The 19,061-nt window shown below is 36.7% G+C and overlaps 1 protein-coding gene across 2 annotated transcripts in view; it reads left to right on the top strand.

The window, feature by feature from the left end:
* The window catches only part of arid3c (AT rich interactive domain 3C (BRIGHT-like)), a 97,403-nt gene that overhangs the window by 44,153 nt on the left and 34,189 nt on the right, over nt 1–19,061 (top strand). For both annotated transcript variants that reach the window (XM_079814084.1, XM_079814085.1), the window contains one exon: nt 14,870–14,942. In XM_079814084.1, the coding sequence (XP_079670210.1) occupies nt 14,870–14,942 (73 nt within the window). The remainder of the gene's footprint in view (nt 1–14,869; nt 14,943–19,061) is intronic.

Genomic DNA, 19,061 nt, shown 5'->3' with positions numbered 1-19,061 from the left:
GTGTGTGTGTGTGTGTGTGTGTGTGTGTGTGTGTGTGTGTGTGTGTGTGTGTGTGTGTGTGTGTGTGTGTGTGTGTGTTTTCTTTTCTCTTTTTTTTTTCTCTTTTCAAATACCAGGAAGACATTTTTGAGCTTTGATCTAGTTTGAGTACTAGTGAAAGATTAATTCTCTTCCATGCTAAAACATGTTATTGTATTCAATTACAAAATAATTACTTTACAAAAATAAAATAAACAATACCTTTAATAAATGTAACTAATAAAAATATATTTAAATGAAAATAGTACTTACTTTAGGAAATATTCTCTGATAGACTAGACCAATATTTTGGCTTGGCTATTCTTTGTGATATCTTCACTCATGCAGATGCAGACAGCAGAAAGACTCCTTGCATCCTCATTACGGTTTATTGCATAAATCATGTCTGACCCTTGTCTTGGCTCAAACACAGGTGAAGGCCAGAGACGTAGCTTCTTTTCCTCTCGTGTCATGTCTGCATTAGAGATCACAATGCTCCCCCATCCCATGCACCCACAGACAAAACACTAGCCCTTTATTTCCCATGAAGACCTTGAAGATCGTGATGGCAGCAGATGACATTATTATCACTACGGAGCCCTACCTCTTCCCCTCAGCTCCAGAATAAAACAAAGCCCTCGCCTCTTACAAGACTGTGCTGAGTCTATTTTTCCATAAATTAACGATTGGGGGAGGTGATCAATATATCAATGTACAGTCTTTATGTCAGCAGCCTCTCTTTGTGTTTATGCTGTTTGGGTCATCGCTACAGCATAATGATGCGATTATTGATTAGCAATTAAAGGCTAATCCATATGATATATTTTCTCATGACAGACTCATGGCCTGTTTTCTGTCTATTTTCCCAACTAGCACTGGACACATACTATAAATTTGATCATCAGCATGGCTTTTGTTTATAAGTGTTTTATAAAAATGGGTGTGTTTCAACCATGTGGTACATTATACCACAAAAATAAATATAAAATAATCTTTAATATTTATGACAACTCTTTAATTATATATCTATAGTTATAATTCTATGTAGGCATCTACAATTATAAACCCTTAATGACATGTTTTTAAGCCTGAATGTGGTGATGGTTTTGTAAATGTTAATGTTTTTTAAAAAAGCAAATGATTAGTGGTCATATTGTTTTAATGATCTGCATTTCATTTTGGTATCTGTGTAATTTTCATGCATGAGTCATCCACTTAATGTTTTTTTTTCACCAGGTGTGTAAGTTTCGTTTGTGAATGTATTATCTTTCCAGTGTAGTCCCAACATGTGATTTCTAATTCATTATTTATTATTGTTATGAGCCATTGATTCTGAAAACATGACCCCTATCAGCAGTTCTTTTTCATGTAAAGAAACTATTTGGGAGTGGACGCCATCCATCAAACACACGCCCAACACATTTGTCACATTAATTGTACTCAAAAGTCACTCTTTTGAGCCCATTTCTGGGGACACATTGAATAACTGAATTAACCCAGAGATGGATTAAATGCCTTGAAGCTTGCTTATCTATCAAGATTAGATGTCCCATTTTTATAGGTGTAATGGGAGACAGGTGGAATGTTATGTTGTAAAACCTGGTTTCATAAGAGCTTATGATATGTTAGCGTGGGTTGTAATTAATTCTGAGGGAGTGCCGAGAAATGACATGTGAAAGAGGTCTGTTTTGTTGCTAATTACAACAAGAAACATCACACAGGATATCTCTCGTGATAAAAGATTTGGACAAATGATTTTGTGTGTGACTAAATGTGTATTATACAAGACCAGAGGGCATGTGGCTTTGAAGAAGCAAAGATGAATGGAAAATTTTTAATAATACGGCTGAGTCATTGTATAACAACTGAAGGCGACAGTTTGAGTAGGAGCTAACCTTCAACCTTTCCAGACATATCTCACACACCCATTTCATACATGTGCGTGCAAACGGAACGTTCTTTTATACACTTTCATGTTTTTTCCTGCATTGAAAATATTTTGGCGGCTGCCATTCTGCACTACCGGTACGTTTGCACTCTGTGAAGAGCGTCAAAGGTTTCTATTTCTAAAGTTTTTGCAGCGTTGAGCTTTGTAACCAATCACAGACATATCTGTTAAGCGTGTGAACATTATGGCCAATCAGATGTGTTTAAGTTAGACAGTCAACACTGCTCAGAACGACGGGAGTTATGCCCGCTCGCAAATCCTTTGATTATAACCAACAAAGATTATAACCGCTCAATCCGAGGGGCGGGATAAACGGTTGTCTTTCAAATTCTCTCTCCACGTAATAGGATAGCGCTACAACTGGTTCGATCCCAGCAGTCCCACCACCAGTGTGTCCTTGAGCAAGGCACTGTACTCCATGTTGCTCCAGGGGGATTGTCCCTGTAAGTTGCTTTGGATAAAAGCGTCTGCCAAATGCATAAATGTAGTTGATAGATTAAACTTTCGCTGTATCCAGTTGGCAAAACTCTGAACACATCTTCCTTTCTTAAGAATCCGTTCTTTCCTCAAAGAAAAGCTTAACTCCAAGTCCTCCAGAGTCGCGGCCAAAGCCGATTCGAAAGACCGCTTTTCGCCAGCTTCTTTGTTTACGAGTGGCACGCGGAACCGCCGCAAGTCTGCCGTCATTATGTTAAGCCCGCCCACCGACTCTATACACGATGTGATTAGCCTCACCAGAGTTTGGTTTTTCCAGCTCGCAAGCCAACGGAGAGTTGCTAGATGACCCTGGCTGCAAATTAGATTTGCTTCCGCTAGGGTGCATCTAGATTTCTAGGCTAGAATTATACCTCATTTATATAGTAATCTGAGCTTTGAATAAAACTGTATCACGAATCATATCGTTTACATCAACAGTACATATTAGGGGTGTAATGGTACACGTATTCGTATTGAACCGTTTCGGTACAGGGCTTTCGGTACGGTGCGCGCGTGTACCAAATGGTTATGAATGCAATCTTTAACAGTTAAAAGTCGGCTTGTTTAAAGCGCGGAACACACTTCAATCCGAGTTCCCACACAAACATATTGAGTATTCAGTCCATTTTATCACAAAATTCAAACGATAAATGCCGTTTTAACGCTGTATAATGTGACGTGACTGATAGACGCGTATCAGTTCAACTTCAAGCGGCAGCGCGTGGTGCGCAAGTGAGCGCGATCATCTCTTCCTAAAAAATAAACATAAATTAATATCTTAAGGTATGTTGAGGATACATTACAACTTACTGAAGTGCATCATATGTTGTGTAATCGCTCCATCGGTGTTTCAACCGCGGAAAGACAATAAAACAGCTTGTAAACAATGTCATGTAGAATCACGTTTACCTCAGAAGTCATTCAGTGTCCACAGCTGTGAGTTTACTAGAGAGATTAACTCTTTCACTGAAAACATGCACTATATTAGCCTATATATTCGTTATATTAGCCTCTATATATTCATTATATACTACTTAGCCTGTTAGTGATGTCTTGTTTATTTAATGTATGTTTAAATAAACCTGTCATGAAAATAAAAGCCACTAAATTATATATTTCAACAACGAATTGGAGAAAAAATTATAATAATTAGATTTAGAAGTTAATGCAAAAACTGCCTTATGTGAAGCTTATGAGTGTTGATTATTATATCTAAAAATAAATAGCAAATGAATTTAGGCTAATAGTTTGGGCTCTGTTGTAAATCTTTAATAGCAATGTGTAAGTAAGGGCTCCCTATATAGTTTACAGCATTATCTTTAAGAAACTTTTAGTTATAACTGAATTCATTTAAGGACAGACACACATTTTTTTATTAAACCACTGTTGTATAAACATTTATAAAAAGCAATTTTGTAAAACTGCTGTACCGAATCCGTACCGAACCGTGACTTCAAAACCGAGGTACGTACCGAACCGTCAGTTTTGTGTACCGTTACACCCCTAGTACATATTGCTTTATATATATATATATATATATATATATATATATATATATATATATATATATATATATATATATATATATATATATATATATATATATATATATATATATATATATATATATATATATATATATCATGATATCTTGATGTATCGTTACACCCCTACAAATAAAGAAGAAGTTTTATTTATATAGCGCCTTTCCATAGCTCAAGGTCGCTTTTCATTGCACATTACAATACATTTAGACACCCACATATACATCTATATATACATCACATGATACATATAATTGCATTATCCGAAATGCTTGTTGAATAGATATGTTTTTAACTGGGACTTGAATGCAAATGATAGTAAAGTCTCAAATACTGTCTGTATGAATGTGCAAGGTAGTCAAGCCTGTATTCTCTTACCAGTAACCAGAGCGATAGTGACCAAAGTAATATAAAAAATGTCAATGTCCAAAAGTCTTATTACTTTTTATTACTTTTTATATGAGAAAAGTCCAATCAAGACCCAAGTCTTCATTAACCGACAGCAGCTTTTATATCTGGGTGGAGAGCAGAGAATTTGAGTCGCGCATTGAACACAAAACTGACGGGAGCAACTCGTGACAGACAACTAGTTGTCCAGTCCTGTTCCGTCCTGAATGTGGTTGTGAGTCCTGGATATATGGGTGTGAGTTCGGTTTCAAAATGCAGTTGTCACTCCCGTAAATAACTGAACTGTATATGACATAACTGTATTAAGGACTCAAATACAGGATTGACAACCATGTTCTGATGCCCCGCCTTCTTTGACATAGAAATCTTCTCCAGTCCATTTCTTATGTTCAGTCCGTCGAGGTCAGATGCAAGTAAATACATAAAGACACTGGAGAGCTGCTTTATAGTAGAAATTGATGATGTTATTCTAATTGAAAGAGACACTGACACTGTTTTTTTACAGTATTATTATGTGTAATACTGTAAAGCTGCTTTCTTTAAAGAAATCTACTGTATTAAGTGCTGAATTGCAGAACTTGTGCAAACCTATCCACTTTATGATGATCAGATGCTTTCTTAGCTTCTGTTTTTTCATCGCTGTTTTTAGGGCCCGAGCACCAAGGTGCAAGGACCCTCTTGGAATTGCTCCGTTTATTATTTTTGTTATGTTTATTTTGTTATTGAGAGGTAAGCATGCAATACATGTTTACATATTTATCTATTGCTGCTCCCAGCAGTGTGGGATATTCGCTAACAGCATGTCACTGAAAAGTAGTGGTCGACCGATATATCGTCAAGACCGATATATATTCAAGAACGATATATCGGGCGATATTTTTTTTATATCGCCATCGGCGGATAGGTTTTTCTGATTGGCCGATGTGTTAGAAGCGGGACTTTTATTTTGATGGGTGGTGCTGAAAATGGCAGTGCCTGAGAACAGCAGCGCCTGATCACACAGGGCTCACATTCTTCTGTCTTCACTAGTTTACGGCCTCTGTTAAACAGTCATATCTAATACGTTATTGTATAGACCTGTTAAACAAAGAAAGTAAATGGTTTGTGAAAAAGTATAGCGTTTGCTTTTATATTATTAGCAACGGAAAGGCAAACAATAGGCTATAATACTTTCTCATTTCTCGTCAACATTCAGCTAATACGCATCTATGTCGTTATAACAAATCTCTGAATACCCAATAAACATTTATTTTCACATTCCTTTTAATCGAATCCAGCCCTGAGATCTTCTGAAGTGCGCATTTGTAGCCTGCATTAATGTGTTTCTGTGCGTGACGGTCGCTCCGTACAAAGTAAATGCGGACAGGAGAGTTCAGCTTCACTGGAAACACGACAAACTTTATAGCCTTAATTTTAAAATATGCTGCGCTATATTCAGTTGACCACTATGTCATATTAATATAATTTACAAAAGTGCTATATGTAAAATAAGTGCTACCTGGTCTGTTTTTGAAACAAATATGATTGCCAGTTGATTGATTATATGATTACGCTATTACGCATCTTCTGAATGAGTACTCTACTCTGAATCTCTAGCCTGGCTCTGTCCTCCTAAGTACTTCCGCTCAATTTTCATTTTCCTTCAGTACTCCGTCTGGGATTGCGGTGTGTTCTCCGGTCAAATTTTAACCGGTCCAATCAGCGAACAGAGGGAGTGGCTGAGAACGATGACATTAATGTCGTGTGCTAGTTTGAGATGACATACGTCAACGTTTCCGACGTTTCCACGATCAAACGTTAGCGATTGGTTATGGCAGATCCAGAGTGGCTCTGGGCAGATCCAATAGTTTTAAACTTCAACAGAGTACCCGCCTTCAAGGAAGTTAACGCTTGTCAATGGAGGGTGGCCAGACTCTCTGTACAAAGGAAATGTACGAGAGTCTGGTAGGACCAGGCTACTGAATCTCCTGATCAAAACACAAGCGAGGAAGATGCAAAAAAACATGCGATTGTATGTAAGATGTATGTAAAATACCATGATCATCATATGATAAAAAAGGAATGCATGAAGCTAGAATAAAACAGGGTTTTTTGTTTAAAAGAAGAGGGTCTGTGGGTCTTTTGATATATTGCATGCTCAGATATTCATACAACGACATATTCTATGAGCCATTAAAATTTTGTGAAGATGATCAAAAACCCTGGCGGTGGCTGGCAACATTTTTTAAAAACGTTGGTGGGGAAAGAGTTAAGGTAGGCTACTGATACACTCAAAAAAAAAAAGGCTCGTAATCATAGGGGAACCTTTTTTAGTGCTATATAGCACCAATTTTGGTGCTTCAGTGGTTCTTCAGCGGTTCTTCAGAGGTGCTATATAGCACCTTAGTCAAAAAAACGGTGAAGAACCTCTGAAGAACCGCTGAAGAACCTCTGAAGAACCGCTGAAGAACCACTGAAGCACCAAAGTTGGTGCTATATAGCACTAAAAAAGGTTCCCCTATGATTACGAGCCAAGAACCATTTTTGGTGCAATATAGAACCTTTTTTTTTTAGAGTGTACTACTACTGATATTGAGTTAAAGCTATATCAGGATAAGGCATTGTAACACTTGCGCGTTAAGTTTGCTCTGTCAAAATTCACTAATAGTTTGTTTGTAGAACGTTACTTTTCCAGTAACCGGTTAAATTTAACAACACTGTTGTTAAAAAGAGGCATGTGCACTCTGATGTAAACAATCCCAGCAAGGATGAGAAGCATGATTGCACTTACAGAAAGGCAGAAATAACACAGTTACCCCTAACAGGCTACGTATACTGTGATTTAAAACCTTTAGCAATTATTGTGAAAAGACATTTGTATACCGTCACATGCCTATGCACAAGCGACAGATAAATAGAATTGACAAGTTGATAAATACTTTCATGTGATTGTAGTATAAACAAATGAAAATATATTTTGTGTAAACTTTGTGTAAAACTGTCATCAGAATTTCTAGATGTTGTCAATCTGATAAACCTTGGCAAATCCAGTGATTAGTTCTTCCTCAGATGCACTTATTTGATCAGTCCAGTACCTTGTAAATGCGTCTTGGTTTCCAGAAGGACTGATAAAATACCTGTGTGCATAAAGCCAGTCAATCAGATTATAGTTTGCCAGATCATGCAAGCTTTTAAATTTTGTGTGTTATTCATTAGACACTCATTGAACGGACTGTCTGCGGCTGAGACTAGTATACTCATAGGCAAGGCAAGGCAAGTTTATTTATATAGCACATTTCATACACAATGGTAATTCAAAGTGCTTTACATAGAAAATGAATTAAAATAGTGTTAACATATGCATAAGAAATAAAAATACAAACAAGGATAATTAAAACAGTTGTAAAGAGAATAAAAAAATAAAATAAAAAATAAAAGGATGATAAATAGATCCCTAACTGCCTGATTCTCTAAATCAGGGTTACCCCTATCTGAGATGGAAGAGACGGAGCAGGTTTGCAATGTGTCCTGGACCTTACAAGTCGGTCCAAGACGGGCTCCTGTAGGGGACGTTACCTATGCCCCGCAGGGCCAGCCCTTTCTTGAGTCCGCTTCTTTCTTCCGTCTGCAACAGTTTTACCTATGCCTTTAGCACGTAACGACGCTATCAGCGACTTCTTATACCATCAACTTAGTATAATTATGCCTCACTCTTCACAAGCGGAATGAAGCAAAGCACTCTGCTCTCCTTTTCCAAACTCTTCCAGTCAGACAGCCCTAACCAAAAATAGTAATCAACAGATGCATAAGAAATAGAAATATACAATTTACAGTGAATTAAAAAGATATATCTGCCTGATTCTCTAAATTCAAGTTACCACTATCTGAGATGGAAGAGATGGAACAGGTTCGCAATGTCTCTTGGACCTTAGAAGTCGGTCCAAGACGGGCTCCTGTAGGGGACGTTACCTATGCCCCTCATAACAGCATATCGAAACATACACATTTCTATTTCACTTGTTCGCAACATCAGACAGAGAGAAACACCACAAAAGACCTGTAAAAGTTTGATTGTGATATTTCCAAGCATTTTTATTACTTTATATAGTTAATAAGTAATCAAGAATACAATGTACAGTTTGGGTACATTGAGATTTTATTCTGTATAATAAAGCTTTATCAGTTGCTCCTTGGTCATCACTATAGAGTTTATGGCTCTATCACTTTTAATAGTTTTAAGAAAAAGGCAACAATCACCCCTGTATGATACTGTACGTGTAAGCTGATAAATCCATTATGTAGCGCCTGCTGGTTCAGGCCGTTATATTCTCTATACATCCTCTCAAAGGTCAGGTTTGAAAATAGAAATGAAGCCACTGCCTGTAATCTGGGACCAACGTACTGCCACAAGGAAATACAAATCTTTGAAGGATGTCTACATGCTTTTACATTAAATTATTGATGGAAAACATACATGCAGAAAATGTCCTGGTCAGGTGATGTATAATTCATGGGGCTCTGCTAGAGTGACTATGAAGATTTGCTGTGTTTTTCACTTGTAATTAAAGAGCGAAATGTGAGTGGTGTGCAGTTTTCAGCCTAATCCCTTAATTGTGCTATGGGGATTTGCCATTAAAGTGTCTTAAATTCTGTCAGACAGCCCATATTCTCCTTTTTTCTCTTATCCCTACATGAGGTCAATCTGTGGCTAGCACAGTGAATTTCATTAATGGCAAAGGTAAAATTGTCAGAAGCAGATGTGAGGACATAACAGATACAAAGACTGAAAAAGGGTCTTATTCAGGTGCCTTTTTACATATGATAATCTCTGTGGAACTTGAGGTTAGACAGAGCAGCTTCAGGCGTATTTTGCGATCTCATGGACAATGTGTTAGTCCTCAAACACACAGTAAAACAAAATGGTGAAGGACAGTTGATGGACCATCCCCACATTCTCCCCCGTGGCACGTCACCATCTTTATGAAAGAAGCGGTAAATAGATTTGTCCATACTGCATTACACAGAATTCATATTTTAGTGAAATATTTCAATATAGTTAAGAAGCAAATGAGTGGGGAAGAAAATGTTTTATATAAATACTGTTAATTTTATGCAAATCAGAGCAGAATTTGTCTCACAGAAACTGTAGCTACGTTTACATGGACACCTTTTCGTTGAATCTGAACGTAGTGTTTACATGGATGCTAAATAAAGTGATCAGGTTGATGTGCGCGTTTATACATCACAAGCTTCCAAACAGAATTGATTTTTTGACATGCGCACACTACACATTTTCCTTTGTTTTAAAGAGCAGACTTAATATTTATCTATTTCGAGTCCTAATTATAAGTCGACAAGCACATGAACCGTTGTGCCTGGTTGCTTATATTTATCAAGCAGTAAAAAAGCATTTGAACAGATCAATTAAATACTACCTAAAAACTCCATAATTTTATGCAACTTTGTCATGAACATAGTGATTAAGAGCAGCATTTATTATAAAATGATTGTCATTATTGCTAATGTTTGCACTATTTGTATATGTAAAATAATGTAAACACTTCAAATTAATTATATTTTTTGGCATTCAATGACATGCTTTTTAATGATATAATAATAATTGTTGTCTTTGTTATTATAATTATTACCTATTATTTTTATTATAATTATTATAATAAATGTTAATAGTTTAATAATAGTTTATTATATTTATAATAATAGAATAATAATCTACATTAATGTTCAAGTTAGATTTATTCAATATTCTTTTTATTCATTGGGGTGCGCTAAGTGACCTAGAAAATGAATGGGGGGCTCTGGCCCAAAAAAATAACCACTGTTCCAAACAAAAGTGATATAGCTCTTGCACTCATTGAAAATGTAGCTTGTTACTTGAAAAGCTACACTTTTGAAAATTAGCTGAAGTATTGTCATGATGCTTAATTTAGTCGTTTATTTTTGTTTTGTTTTAGCCTGTAATACAACCTTGTAAAATATATAATAGATATGTGATGACTATATATACCTTTTAATTTCAGGTGCGACAGATTTTTGAATTCACACAGCAGTTTCATACACCATTACACCATGACAATCTGATTTAGTCCGGGCAAAGGTCCACGCTCATCACAGAAGGGCCTTTCTCACACCTCCCACATGGGAGTTAAAGGGGCATCCTGCACTGGCCCTGTAAAATAACACTTAGCTCTGCCAGTACATGCTCAACTCACTGCCACTTAATCCAGTCCGTCAGCTCAAGTACCCAGGCAAATCCCATTAGGAGGAACTCCATCAAGGAAAGACAAAGATCAGCTCTTCATATTAGCTTACACATCTCATTATGTCAGCTGAGCTCGCTGCAGAACTGTGTGTGTGTGTGTGTGTGTGTGTGTGTGTGTGTGTGTGTGTGTGTGTGTGTGTGTGTGTGTGTGTGTGTGTGTGTGTGTGTGTGTGTGTGTGTGTGTGTGTGTGTGTGTGTGTGTGTGTGTGTGTGTGTGTGTGTGTGTGTGTGTGTGTGTGTGTGTGTGTGTGTGTGTGTGTGTGTGTGTGTGTGTGTGTTGAATGAAAGCAGTACTGGCAGTCAGCCAGTTTGGACCAGTGCCAGCGTGACCAGTCGAGTTGTTCTCTAATTAACTCCTGCTCCCTTGCGCCTGTGCTTCTCACACACTCACACTCACATTCAAACACACAGAGCCACATTAAGCCCAGCAGTTTCCCAGGAGCTCCGGCACCCACTGCACACACACACACACACACACACACACACACACGTGTTCACACAGAATGAGGGAGCTTCTTTGGATCGATTCTGTTGTCATGGGATTTTTTTTCCTAGTATTGATGCTTGTTAATTAGTGGTTTGTTAGCACAGATGGTGATTGTTGCCTCAAAATATTTATTCCACTAACTTTTTCTTAATCAATACCTGTCATTAATAAAAAAAAATATATATACAGCACTCATATTTTCTGAAGAAACAAATTCTGTACTTTTACTTGTTTTAACTTTACATTAGGCATAATGTGTACAACATAATGTAGGTCATTATCGCTGAATATACCATCACAGGGTGATCAGATCATCTTGAAGGAGTTTATTTTGCAATAATGACCATTATACCGTACATTATCAAATTTTTTACACCGCTGTTTACCAAATTGATGAATAAATGGACTTGAAATATGGATTTGAATTAGTATTTTAGTGTAAATAAAGAGACTGCAGATGCTTTGAGAGCCATTAAACTAGCCCAGTCTAGGAAGATGTTTGCTAGGGACGACAGTAAATTATACAGTTTAGCCACGAGATTACTTAAAATTAAGAATAAAGAGGAAGCTAGCGTTGAAGTAAGCTAAAACAACTCAAAATCAAGATATTTCTTATTGTAATTCCCTCCATCAACAAGAATAATAAAAGTGTAATTTCTAGAACTGGTAAAGTCGTAAATTGATAAAATCTTGTAACTATTTAGGCACTGTTATACATTTTATGCATTTCTCTAGTTATGCCAAGCTTTTAAAATATTTTATCTGGTAGAAATTGTAATATTTGACTTGTAGACAATAGGAGCCATTATACAAAAATATTTGAAAGCAGAATGCCACAATTGACAATCAGAATTGGGTTACTTTTGGGAAATCACTTTTTGGAAAGATCATTAAAAATATGCTCAAAAGGTCACTAATATTTACACTTTAAGTTACACCTCAGGTTATTTTCCTTTGCCTTTATTTTTGCCTTACATCTGTGCTGTTAGGCATACTTTTGAATGAGCATGCCCATGAGTATAACACCGGGTGTGTATTATTTGCAGGGTCACAGAGGTCACGCGGTATAGAAGTAAAAGCATTTCCAAACTTTTAGGTCAACAGTCAGTCCCTCTGCTGAGCCTCCAGGTTTAAGTATGACATGTAGCAGCTCTAGACTGCCTGAAGCTCCATTTTAACTGGGTTCAAAGTCATATCCCAGCTCCCCCTTCATTGCTTTTGTCAAAAATGAGCAGTGTGTGTGTTTTCAGTCACAAAGAATGTCATCTTGTCACCAGCCCACATACCTGATTTGAGGATTGTGAAACATGTCTCTCTTGGACATTAATTGTATAAACACAAAAAAGTGTGTGTTTTTTCTACTCCCAATCTGGGAGTCAGTGTCCTTGATTTGTTGGACCCCTCAATGTCAGTCAGGGCAGGTCTGGTTTTGTCCTGAAAGCCCTGGTAAAAATGTCTTGATAGAAGCGGAACATTTCAATTGTGTGTGATAATTTATTGTGTTGTGAAGAGCTCCCTCTACTGAAATCCCAGTGAGGTACTTCTTTCAGCATGAACACTTAAAATACAGTGATATACTGAGATCAAGATTATTTACTTTTGTATTTCCAGCTTTTGAAGTTCTACAAATAAATTTTATTATGAATCATGCAAGTAGGTCAACGGCATATTTTGTTTGTTATTCATTAATTACTCAAACATTTTTTTTTTTTGTCCATACATGTTGAACCGGTACTTGATGAAGGTTGAGTCAGGGTGTGATCGCAGAGTGTTGCAGCAGCCTTGGGGGTTTGACACTATAAGCTGCTTGTGTCATTCGAGAAGATCAGAAAGGAACGACAGACTGGCTTATGAATGACATAGACGTGATTTGTGTGCACATAGTGAGCTTTAAATCAACAGTTGGTTTAATTGAGACTTCTTTTTTTTTTTGTTGAAAAGAACAGCATAAATTAAAATACTAAAAAAGTACTAAACGTGTTGTGTTTTACACTAGCGAATCAGTTATATTTAGCATTTTTCAAATTTAATACACAGCTTGTTGTCATTAGCACAATAAATGTAATTGGTAATTGAATTTTTCGGACATGTGGAGCTGAACTCCACATGTCTTTATAAAACCTTATTATTATCATATTCTTCGGCATGATTTGAGAATATATGTTATTTAAATAGTGACCTAGAGATCGTAGAGAATCTTTAATTTGTGATTTTACAATTTACGTCATAAACTAAATTCTAAATCTTTCTCTTCATTTCCAGGTATAAATTAGATTCTGAATCACAGCTTAGCAGTGTAGTCACAGGCTTTTGGACACCACTGTGTAAATTAAACCAAATAGATTATGCCATATAATCAGTGATTCAAATTCATATAAATAATTTCAGTCACACCAAGATTTAGATTTATGTGAGTCTTGCGAGACTACATGCATCAGTGCTCTGCATTCCTGCAGTCATGATGCTGGGAATAGACCTAATATGACCGTAATGGACCACTCAAAGGTGAAGCAGAGCTCTAATGTATTTTCCATCTGTTAATATTTAATGCAATGTTGTAGACGTCATTACGCTTTTGACTTAATTACCCCTTTACTGGTTAGTGATGACCTCTGCTACTGACAGTGTCACAATTGCATCACTTCAATCTTAATGAATCTCTAATTTACTGTTATAGCTCCTGGCACCACAGGTGAAGTGGGCAGATTGAAGTGAGCAATGTATTTAATATGTGGGGGGAAAAAACACCTGGCATTGTTTAAAAATGAGACATGCTATTTTAAAATGTTTCAAAATAGTTCAAACCAATTTGGGATTTAGAATGTATATGTATTCTTGTCTTACTTGCGCAACATCTGCATTTCAAATCTGCATACTTTAAGAGAAGCCGGATTCTCATGTTGCACATTCTGTCGCTCAACAACTTGCCACACAGTTGATCTGCACAAACTGATTAAACCGGCACATATGGACAACCACTTACTTAGCAAGGGTAGATTTGTTTAAATTCCGATGTCACCTTTCTTGCCGTACATCTTGAAATTATGAAGCCTAAAGATTTTGACATCAGGTGCAGGTGACTTGACAGGCCTGCATTTTAGAGATTTTCTTTGTTTGCTTGTCGTATTTCAAACAGAGCATGTTTTATTGGTGCCGCATGCCTTGGAAATGTCACATATGGGTAAAAGCCTGTTGTGTCGTATTCACACTTTAAGCCCACTGTACCTTCTTTCGAGGCATTGATTGCATTGGTCCTTTAATATTGGTGACAGCTAATACACTCCTAAATGATCGGTTATTATCTCCGGGGCCTTGTTCCATGTGCCCCGCTGTTTCCAAAGGTCATCCCTCTGTCTTCCTGTATCGACCTGCTCGTCTGTTAACGTGGCCTAAGACTTATTGAAAGTGAAGGTTGAGGAACATATTTCCATCAGGTTGCAGTCTTCTCCTTCACGAGATGGCTTTTAAAAGGCTCTTTTGAGCATGTCCATTCAGAGAGAGGGGACAGGATGAGAAAACATAATGGGTATGCCAATAAATTGAAAAGCGCCCTTAAAATGCATGTGGTTTCCCACTGGTGTGGGTGTATTAGCATCCAGCCTTAATATAATGTATTTAACGATAGATGGGATGTCTTGTACATGCTTCACATTTAATAGCTTCATAACTAATAACTCAAAGCGAAATCCTCACAATACTAACAAAGCATCTTCTTTATCATTTCGCAGCTATACGAACTGGACGATGATGAGAAAAGGAAGGAGTTTCTTGACGATCTCTTCAGTTTCATGCAAAAAAGAGGTGAGTCTTGTTATGTACTGCTATTTAGATCCTGAATGTCAGAAGCACACACCCACATTGCAAAACCACATGTTGCCTTTAGATGATAATGCTCACTTATGGTAATTATAGGACTTGCTAGTGATATTTTAGCCGAATTCCAGGTTAAATTGTATTCACTTTTTTATGATTAAAAACAAGGTTTTCAGTTTGTTTGTTTTTTCTCATTTTATAGGAACAGTTGATAAAGTCATCTTGATTATAATTGTGTGCCACCTGTGTTTGGAAACAAAGCATCATAAATGTCTAAGCACCCATCTGCAGTCCTGCCAACAATAGAAATGCAGGGTTTATTGTTTTGGTAAAGGCTGAGAATGTGTAGATACTATTGTGATAAGGCTTTTTCAGGTTTCCTGCTTGAACCGTCCATTTCTCTGAAGTGTTGCTGCCACTGTGGCGTGTTTTTGCCCCTGATGCTATCTGAAACAACGGCTTCTGCTGTTTGTTTTATAATTACTCTCAGATTATGTGAAAACATCCCTGAGGGGATGACCTTGCCACAGTGGGGAAGGCAGCATCCTGGTATTATGTTAGCCGACCATAGCATAATGAATTTTTAGCTTTATTGAGGAGGGAGGTACATCATCGGAGACGTTTTTCCCACCGAGGTGCTTCAGCCGACATCAGCCCCCGATATTTTATAGAGGAAATAGAGGAACATTAATGGCCTTGCATAATATGAGGAAGTTTGCAGCCTTTGAAGACTTTCCAAGACAGGGCAGAGCTATTTTAAGTGCACAGCACTGTTTTTGTAGTTTTGTGAGGCTCTGTTTTGGTAATATGGTGTATTTTCACTGTAACTTTGGTTTACGTCCAAGTTGATTTTGTTTTTCCATCAACAATTAAAAACTTGTTACACTTCTGTAGGCTCTATGTGAGCAAACAATGAATTTGATTATTTTCATAAAACAATAAAATATAAAGATAATATATTTCTAAATAAAATAAAATATAATAAACATATAAAATATACTAAAATAGAAAACAGTTATTTTAAATATAATCATATTTCAGAATAATACAGTTTTTACTGTATTTTTGATCAAATACGTGCAGCCTGGAGAGCATTAGAGGTTTCTTTCAAAAAACATTAAAAAAAATCTTAACAGCCCCAAACTTTAGAATGGTAGCATTTTTAAACAAAGCAAAGCATTAGCTTCCAAATAGAATAGAATAATATGAATGAATATTTAAGATATAATTATGTTCTTCAGATGATTTCCCCCTTTAAGTTGTATGTTAGTTGATTGATTGTACATTAAAAACCACAGCTGTAATATAAAATGTACAGTCAATATAAAACCACTTTTGTTTGGAAAGTACTTTGAGTATGATTGGCTGGAAATTTGTATGAGCTTGTTATGCAAAACAGAAAATGCAGCAGCTTTTTTCTGTGAAAGAATTGAGAATTGAGCAAGAAACACTCTCTTAATCCATGAACAATGGCAGATGTGCTTTTCTAAGGGTTGTGACTGTGGCTTCCTTACACATTACACTAAAGGCTCTCAATAAAATCTATGTGTAAATGCTTTGTGGTGTGTTGCTGACCTTGCAGCTTGTCAGCAATACAATATATATTATTACTGAATAGCTCACAACAGCTGACTATTCAGAGCTCACTTCATGCTTTTGTCCATATGTACTATATATCAGTGCGATGATGTTGTGGTTGTTGTTTTTACAAGTTTTACAATCAAGAAGGGGTGATATGGAATACAGTCTGTGTACAGTATTGGATTACCTAAATTGTATATAATTAATGAGTATATTATTATATATTTATTCATAATTTTGTTGTTAATTTTATAAATGTTTCCCTTTTTTTTTAAATGCTACATTAAAATGAATAGAAGGAAAAAAAGATTTTGAAAATAAACTCATAATAAGCCTTTTACAAGAATAAGGTCAAGTTTTGAAAAATACAAAATTATTAGTAAAATGAAAATGTAATTGTAGCATTACTAATTATCTATATGGAGTTAGTTTTGTGTCTTTTTTATTCAATCAAACATACTGTGTTTGAGAGCAAAAATTATATTAAAAAAATGATAATTAATATATTAGCATTTTTATTTTATATCTTTAATATATTTATATATTATATTTATTGCAAATAAAAGCTGTTTTAATTACAAAAATAAAGTAATTGATAGCAAAACTATTAGCTCTGCGAGTACATTTTTTTTTCTTTGTACAACTATAAAACTTTTGCTTGCGAGTTGCAATTCAGTGGGCGCTATTTAAGCACCAGAATGAAAGACCTTTTTCTATTGGTCACCCTCCCATGGCGCTATAATTTGGCCACGCCCATTACGTGGTCCCGCCAGTCTGACTCTGACAGAGTGCAGGGTTGTGGCAGCCGTCTGGCATCACAGGTTGCGTTAGAAATAACACTGGGGCTTATTAATGCCCTAACTTAATATACATTTGGATCATTATTTACATTTAACAATTTTATGGAACTTAACATTGCATAATACAGTTACATGAGCCATTTTGGAGTGCTTGGTCTTTCTCAGCCATGTTCAAGGGAGTGCTGAATATGATTGTGGCTGATGACAAACACTATAATGGCCTAACAAAATCCAAAGTTTAATTATATTTCTCTGTACCAACCTTTTATGAACTCTTAAACTCCACACAGACAGTATACTGCTGCTTTATTGCACCTTCTGCCCATTTGGCCCAGGCTTTCTTGGCCATGCCCCTTTGATCCTAATATACATTTTTCATAGGCCTATAAATATCCTTTATTCTTATTATACCCCAAATCGCATGAAAAACACAGAAACAATATATTGTTGTAATCATTTATTAGCTTAAATGTTTCATCTGTACAAACGTATCTATCTGTTAGTTATGTACGAAAAAAGAATGTGGAGCCAACCCATTGCGCGTCGGATGACGATTCGATTAGAACTACAAATAAAAAGTGTTAAAATACTAGAAACATGGCAGATGTGAGTCTGACGTTAAGTAGAGAGGTTTAGATAAAGGTGTTTGAGTGAATAAATATCTTTTCATCAGGTTAGATACCGATAATTAATCAATGTTATCCACATTATATTTCATTTGCAACAGCATTATGAACTTTTGTAATTATACGTTTGGTCATTTAACTTTTAAATGCATCATTGCGAAAATTGCAAACACATGAGGAGAGAAATAATTTGCGTTCATCCGCAGATCCCCTGGAGATTCAATGCAGTGGGTGCAAGCTGCAAGGTGCACAGCTCAAACTTGTTAAGCATTTAAAGTCCTTGTTTGTTGTTTAAAATATCTGATGGATGAACTCATGGCTCGATTGGACTTTATTGGATTTATTTAAAGGTCCCATGGCATGAAATTTTCATTTTATGAGGTTTTTCAACATTAATATGAGTTCCCCTAGCCTAAATATTGTCCCCAAATGGCTAGAAATTTTGATTGGTGTAAACCGAGTTCTGGCTGTCTTTCTCTGCCTTTGAGAAAATGACAGCCCAGACGGGCTGATCTTGAATTCTCCTGTTATGACCTCATAACAGGAACGGTTACCTCCCTTTCCTCCGCCCAGAGAATTTGGCACGCCCATGCGTGAGAGAGATCGAGAGATCATGGCTTGTGAACGAGTGAATGCTGGCAGTTTCTCAGTGTTTGGATGTACAAATGAAAACAGAAGTCTTTTTTCAGTTCCTTCTGATCTGTGATCAGTGATTTCTGATGTGTAGCTTATTATTCAAATTCACACAGAACTTTATTATTCGTGCTGCGGCTTCTCTCTCTCCCGACAGAACGGTGTTTTCTATCTTGTGAGTCAGTGTTTTTGTACGTCCTCGTCGCGTCTATCTGTTCTAAAATGTGCATATAGTCGTGAGTTTCTGCTCAACATCGGGAGAATCACATCTTTAGAGATAAACCTCACGCACGCCGAAACTCGGGCTGCACTGGCCGGTCGGCCTTCAACATCCCCCAACGTCGACCCCCAGTACTGCATCTGGCCCACAGCGGAGGCACCAAACGCAGCGCGAGATTAAGCAGAAGGGGGGTAAGCGTGAGAGTATCCGGGCTAGCCAGCCTAGCCCCACAATAAACTGAATTGTA

Source organism: Gobio gobio, assembly GCF_949357685.1.
Source record: "Gobio gobio genome assembly, chromosome: 4".
NCBI classification, from domain to species: domain Eukaryota; kingdom Metazoa; phylum Chordata; class Actinopteri; order Cypriniformes; family Gobionidae; genus Gobio; species Gobio gobio.
Note: the sequence above shows the minus strand (reverse complement) of the source record. Positions and strands in the feature narration are given on the sequence as shown.